At 41.0% G+C, this 7,159-nt stretch overlaps 1 protein-coding gene across 1 annotated transcript; it reads left to right on the forward strand.

Moving 5' to 3' along the window:
- Positions 1-1,089: 1,089 nt before the first annotated feature.
- On the forward strand, positions 1,090-6,215 carry LOC103769648 (coiled-coil domain-containing protein 83-like; the record flags this gene model as incomplete). Its single annotated transcript, XM_008936866.1, has 5 exons — positions 1,090-1,111; positions 1,388-1,509; positions 2,548-2,624; positions 4,077-4,255; positions 6,030-6,215. Coding segments are annotated over 5 exons (586 nt in total), but the record flags the coding sequence as incomplete, so codon positions are not given.
- Positions 6,216-7,159: the final 944 nt, after the last annotated feature.

A 7,159-nucleotide genomic window follows, 5' to 3' on the forward strand; every position in this document is an offset into this window, starting at 1 on the left:
TCCAAGCCTCAAACCACAACACACATTGAGCAGTGTCAACAAGGGAGATTCACTTTGGAGTACTTTTATGTCCTGACAGGCTCTCACCTCGGAGTTGAGGGATTTGGGTATCTTTCCTCTCAAACAGAGGTTTCCAATGCTATGAATTAGTTTCCTATGTCATGAATTAGTGCTTTGAATTATTGTGGAAAACAGAACTATTATCACTAACTTCTCTAGTCCTCTGAATTCACCCATTCATTTTCTCTGCTTCTCTTATACACATGAAATATTTTCTTTCAGGCTAATGTGTATATGTAGCTGACAGACTCTTCCAGTGTTTTCTTTTGGGCAGACAAACCAAGAATTTCAGTTTTGTCCCAGTTCAAAATTTATGATTTTTTTTTAATTTGGCCACTGAACTGAAGAATGACTTACCAAACCAGCCCTAAACTAGCTGTCTCCAAATTTGAACAGATTTGGAAACTTCAGTCACATTTTTCCATGATTAGTGTGTCACACCAAGATGGTGCAAAGCTGCATCACCTCACTGTGCCAAGCCACATCCTGTTACTGGTTAATGTCCTGTCATTTTCACCTCTTTTAATCCCTGGGAGAAGTGGGAACTAGTTTTTAACTACAAATTTGGATGATTATAGCTGGGTTAATTTGGCTTTGGTGAGAACAGATGCATTCAGATCACTAGGTACTGCTTTTAAACGCGTGTATGACTAAGGTTTCTGGGAAGGTATCTGTCCCATAATATGTTCCACTTCGCAGTGATGGGGGGGTAAGAACTTGCTGGTACTTCAAGAAGAGTGGGAAGACTTGTGGGAGCTAAATAACTGGTATCCTTCAGTTAATACAACTCCATGGCAATATGGGGCAATTACCAGTCCAAAAGAGAGTAGAACCCAGGGATTAGCCAAAGTCGTGGCTAACTTGGGCTGAAAGCTTCGCTGGGTAAGAAGGTTTTGGGTATGGGCAGAATTAGAAAAGCAGCACTTGCTGGGCAAGAGCCTGAATTTAAGTCTACAAAGAAGGTTTTTCTCTCTCTCAAATCTCTAATGTGAAAGGAAAAGAGAAGAGTACACAGCTGCTGCCTCCCAGACCTGTTTGGCTACAGGAGAAGGTTCTGCTACCAGGGTTGCGTATCCCAAATGTGGGGCCATGATTGACAGAGTTGTACCAGTAAAGGACTCTGAAAAGGTGTGAGAGAACCAGAGAGGCCTTCCCTTTGCCTGAAAATGTGTCACTATGTTTCTCCCCAAAAGCCGAGTTTGCTGATAGAGCTGCATTCTTTCTAGGTATGTGCTGTTAAGATATTTACTAGGAAAGGTTTCCAAAATGGGTATAGTCTTTCTAAGATGATTGTTTTTGTTTGTTTGTTTTTTTAAATTGTCAAAAGGTTAAGTTGTACCAAAAGGAAGTAAGTGATTTGAAAGCCTCTATTCAGCTCCTGGAAGAAGAAAATATCCGTTTAGTGACAAAACTGATGGATGGCAGACTTCAGAATCTGAGAGTAGCCAGGTAAAATGATGCCTTTACAGATTCAAAAAGGATTTTTTTTTTGTTGTTGTTAAAAATAGATAATGCCTTCCCTCCTCCCAGAGCTATTTGGGCTCTCCCACAACAAAGCCGGGGTTGTTTCCTGGTTGTGATGAGGCAAGATTTGACTGAGTGTGTTCAGGACTTGTGTCTCTGAAGGATGACCGTGACACTGGGACCTCCTAAACACCAAAGGGAGGACACTGGGTTCTTTACTAATCTGTTAAGACCTAGCAGCACTTGCTTTCTTTTAGCGGGGTTACCACTGGGGCTTGGAAATTGTTTCTTTCTTTTGTAATTGTCTCAGACCCAGCTTCTCAGACCAACTGCTGAGTAATAGATTTTTCCTTTACCATTGGCAAAATGTTTAAGGATGTGAAGATTAAGATGTAAACACACAAGGTTTTGCAATCTCGGGTGAAACAGATGACCTGGTACTGAGTAAGGAATAAGCCTTGGGATAAGTCTGTCTGCAGAGGTGCCTGTACTATTAGTTTCATTTATATTGAAATTATTGAACTTGTTCCCTAGACAAAGATAACTTTAGCTGCAGAAATTCAACACTAATGGCATCAAAAGCACAGTGTAACAATGGGAATGATCCATCTCCATTTTCCAGTCCCAGCTCAGTGATTTCAGCCATGTTGCAGAAGAAAGTTCCAAGTCTGAAGAAGTGACCATTTTTCTCTTCTCTCCAAAATTTGGACTGCTTTTAAGTGAGAGCTGCCAGCTGTGGTTTGAATCTTGGACTGACTGGAGACTATAACATTTGTTTTCTTTTAGTCTCATGGACATAGTTGAACTTAGGCACTAAGAATAAAAAAGAGCAGCTTATTAGCTACTAAGCTACCTGGCTGCCTCCATTGCATTTTTAAACCATTGCACTAGTCTGCTTTTGTAGTGAAGCAGCAAATGGCTTTCAGAAAAGTTGCCCTCCCTCTCACCCCAAAAGACTGCACAGGACAATTTAGAGAGATAATTCATGCTTCTAACATGTGTTTCACTTTTTTAATTTCATAGGCTTTTGTTTCCTACCCAGGCAACTGGCTTGCAAGATGAATTTCCTAAGGATGAAATGAAAGAAGTAGAGTATGAAGGTAATGCACATGCCAGCAGCTTGTAAGAACTGATGAGTTACTGAACATTTACATGCTTTTTATTTCCTCATTTTTTTTTATCAACCTGCCTGTTTGACACGCTGAACACTTAATTTCTCACTTGGCAGACACCACAGCAATGATAGACTGTAGTTTGCATTAAGAAAACAAAACCACAATCTACCTGTAATACAGTCTTAAAATTGAAATTGATGTTTAGATTGTTGAGTGTAATTACTCATATGGAGCTCACCTGGAATGTGGTTAACAGGATCAGCTATCTTTTATGAAGGTATGATTCATACCTTTAATCAGTTCTTTACTGATATCATCATATTTTCATTAGATCTTGTCCCTGAGAGGACACCCCTGAACTCTACACTGGCTTTGATTTGAAGTGGACCTGCACTTTACTGTCATTCAGCTCATAGAGATACACCAGAGTTAAATCATAAATAAATCCCTAGCAAGAGCAGATGAAGCTATGAGGAGCTCAGCCTGAAGATCTTGATAAGCAGTGCTGAATTTTGGGTTGAATCTCCATCTGTTCTGATAGGCGTGCCCAGGAAAAGGATACACCCTTAGGCAAGAAGCACTGGATGAGTGTGCTTATCCATTCAGGGTGGTTTGTGTGGATTCCTTAGCATCATATGTTTATGTACTCACTTTATATGAATAGAAGAGGGGAAAAAAAAGGACAAAATTAAATTGAAGAGCTAAGTTGCAAAAACAGAAGCCATGCAGTTACTAATACGTGAACAGGTCTGTTGAAGTTCTGAGCAGTTCCAGCCATATGTTTAGAGCCTTTCTGGAACCCTCAGGCACCAGCAAGCCTGTTGGCTAAGACTTGTGAGTTAGATGTATGTTTATTTTGAACAGTTCAGCTCTATTCCCTTTGCTAGACATTTACAGCAGTTCCTGGGAGGAGTAGGGTTTGTTCCAATAAGCTGGGGTCAAGTCATTGTTATTCATCCTGAGAATCAGTCAACTGCAAATATGAGCTCTTCAGGGGAGTTGTAAGTGGAGTAGCTGAGTTTTAGGAACCTGTACATATATACATACCTTGATATAAAAAAAAAAAAGTTTTTATTTGTTTTTGATGCCTTTCCTATTTTTTTAACTATCTATGGCTATATAGGACTTAAGCTGATCTGATAAAAGCTAATTTTTTTTCCTGCCCCAACCCACAGACCTATTACTTCTAACTCCCAAACAATTTCAGTCCCTGATCTTGCTCAGAAATTATGAACAGAAATAAACATAGAAAAAATCAGTGAGCAAAATCAACGTTTGGCTTGGATTGCCAATTAAAGACCCTCACGAACTGTTCATTACCTCACACTGGCCAAGCCACGTTACAGACTGCAGGCAGTGCTCATACTGGGTATTAATGGTCTGGTCTTTGTACAGCTCCACAACTATATACAGATCACTGCTCATCTCTTTAAATAGCAAAAGCAGATGGAGAGGAAGGCCTCAGAAGCACCACAGCCCTCTGTCAGAAAAAAAAGACCTTTGCAAAGATTCAGTCTAAAACAGAGAGTGAGAAGCTTCAAGACAGTGACAAAGAGCTGCTGGAAAAGTCTTCTGCTCTTGACAGTGTGTTTTATGAAGATGAAAGAGATTTCCAGGTAGGAGTTATATTTGTTAGTGAAAGTACTTTATTTCAGTGTGGAGCATGAACCACTGCCAGGGGCATTCTATTCCCTGTGGTGCTACAGCAGAAAAAACTCCAATGTCTTTTACCCAGTGTACAATTCAGATACCTAATCATTGAAATCTGGTGCTACTGGAGATGGTGGGGACACTCCCTGTCCTTCAGATGCTGGACCAAAAGAGAGTAAGTTCTGTCACACAGGTCAGCCTTGTGTGGATGTTTTGGATTCCTTAGAGCATTTCTGATAGACACATTGTTTTGGCAAGTGAATGGTGTCCCAGGAATTGGCATGCGTGAGGGTCACATTCCCCCCGAAAGAATTCTGAATGTTACCAAGTGACCATAATTGCACAGATTGTTTGCTTGGATGCTGATCCTTTTAGAACTTACGTTACATAGTAGCATTAATGGATCAACAGGTCTTTCAGTCCTTCCACGGAGTGCCAGGGTGAAGGTGTTCCTGAGTGCAAAATACAGGGCTTGAGAAAATAAAAAGGTGCAGGTTATAGGCAGAGTCTGTGTAGTTCTTGAAATAGGTGGTGGCACCTGCTTCAGGAGACCCTCAGTCCTAGGTTACAAAAATGTTTCCTGGGTACCTTTGGTACTACAGTCTAGAGTTGTGAAAACTTGAATATATTTCTAAATAAACTAATTGCTTATAAATTGTATTACTCTACATCATCCATTCGTACTGCAAATTAAAGCAGATGATCTGGACGTGATGCAGACTGCAGGGCTTGCTGTGTAAAGATACTTCATAATGCTTCTTTACTCTTGAGTATTCTAGTCAAACTTAATAATGAGTTAAAATAAAACAAACAAAAAAACCAAATGACAACTCTTTCTAGAAATTTGGCATTAGTTTGATTAATACCTTGCAGTTTGTGTTCAGAGAAATCCTCCTTGATTCCTTGATCAAAGACTAACTTAAGGAGTGGCTCTGTCCTAAAGAGTCACTGCAGAGAAAAGGTGAACATTTAATGAAAATATATCTGTCCAGGTGTTTGTTCCCTGGTCGTTGTTGCCTTGGGAGAGGAATTCCAGCTTTGCTTCTTTCTTCCTGCTGTTAGCACTGCAGAGCCCACCCCACGGGGGGCCAGGGGTGCTGCTGACTTTCTTGTAGTTCCTAACAACGAAGGGATAATTGCAAACAGTGGAGTTGCATTGGCAAGTATTACGAAAATAATTTATTAAAGAGAGGTGATTCAGGAGCTTGCACTGTAGGGTTCCTTCTTCCCTCTGCCTGGCCTTGGCTCTGTGGTCCTGCTCCTGCCCTTAGGGGACCCGCAGTGCACGGCAGCCTCTTCTGAGGCTGATTCACTCGCTAACCCAGCAGAAAAGCTTGCCTTTTTCTCTGCTCCTGAGTTGGTTTTCTGTTGGGTTAGTCAACTGAATTGACTCAGAGCTTTGGAGAGGACCAGAGCCAGCACAGACATGGTGGAAGCACATGGCCAGCCTTGGATCTGTCTTTTTTGGCAGTAGTGAGCTGTTGGATTAGTTCTCACAGAACTGAACCTGGGAGCAGAATTTGGTTTGCGGAGAAAGCCTTCTTGGTGGAAACACATAGGAAAAGAAGAGGGCAGCAGGGCTGCAGCCCCCTGAGCTGAACCAAGCCATTAACACTGACATTACCAAACACAGCAAGCCCAGGGCAGCAGCTTCACTCTTGCTTAAAAGGAAAGTTACTTCTTTTTTGAAGAATGCCTGCTTTTTGATGTAATTGCATTGGAATATTCTTTCTTCTTAAGGAATACTTAAAGCTGGGTCCTCTGGAGACGGGGCTGATGTGTGTGGTTGGAAGAGCCATGCCTATTCATAAAGAACCAGAAGAAATGCCAAGCAGGAGCCCCAGAGAAGATGGCATTATGGGTAAATCAGACAGGCACATCACAGCTCAGATGATCAAGGCCTTATGTAAAGAAGAGGTTGGTTAAAAATAGGCAAGCTGTGCCATTACCATGAAAATGTAACATACTCTGTTTATTAAATATTTGTTCTGTTCCTCAAGGAGTGTGTGGCACTGGGCTTCAGGGAAAGTAACTCTGAGTGCCTGAATCACTATTTACACCAATAAGTTTAATGAGAGTTTCATCTGTGTGCAGATGGCTAATTACAAGGTTGCTTCCCTTACCACTGTGAGAACTCTTGTGCATTTTTTGGGCTTCTCGGTACACGTAGTTACACATATATCTAGCAAAAGATCCGAGCTAATACTTTGGCTTTATGGTCCCTACTTGCAGTCTGTCAGTGGTGGAATACCCTCTTGATCAGACACTGAATGAGTAAATATAGCCTGCAATAAAATGTAGACCTGTTAAAAAGTTCTTAACACTCTGCTAAAGCAGAATCTAATTTATCCAAGCTTAATTAAACTATTGCTAGAAATGGAATGTTTGAATACATTTTATCTGTCTCCATAAGCCCCCTACTTAAATATATTGAAACAATCAAAAATTAATTGAAAAAAAAAAAACAAACCTGAGAATAAAAATTATCAGTCTTAAATACAGTTGTTTAGAAGTGACCAGATGTGCTGTGTAACCTTGCATCTTTGGTTTCTGATGAGTCTCTGTGAACATCTATCCCAGTGCCTGGATTCAGTGGGTTTTCCACTCTCACTGGACACCCCGGACACCCCATCAGGGACACACAAGCAGGCTTGTGACCCAGGCATTCCCTACTGAGAAACTTTGTGAAAGTGTTGAATAATTCTTATTTAAACCCTTGGTGGGTGGTTGGTCAGCTCTTTAGAATAAAGCCTCTTTAGAAACTGAAAACATTTTAAACAATCTGTACCTATGCAGTGTCTCAGCTTACCCTGTACTTCAGTGCAAACATTTTTCGGGTGAGCTCAGATCGTCCTGCCCAGCAGTGTCTC

This window comes from Merops nubicus, unplaced genomic scaffold (assembly GCF_000691845.1).
Source record: "Merops nubicus isolate BGI_N331 unplaced genomic scaffold, ASM69184v1 scaffold1253, whole genome shotgun sequence".
Lineage (NCBI taxonomy): Eukaryota > Metazoa > Chordata > Aves > Coraciiformes > Meropidae > Merops > Merops nubicus.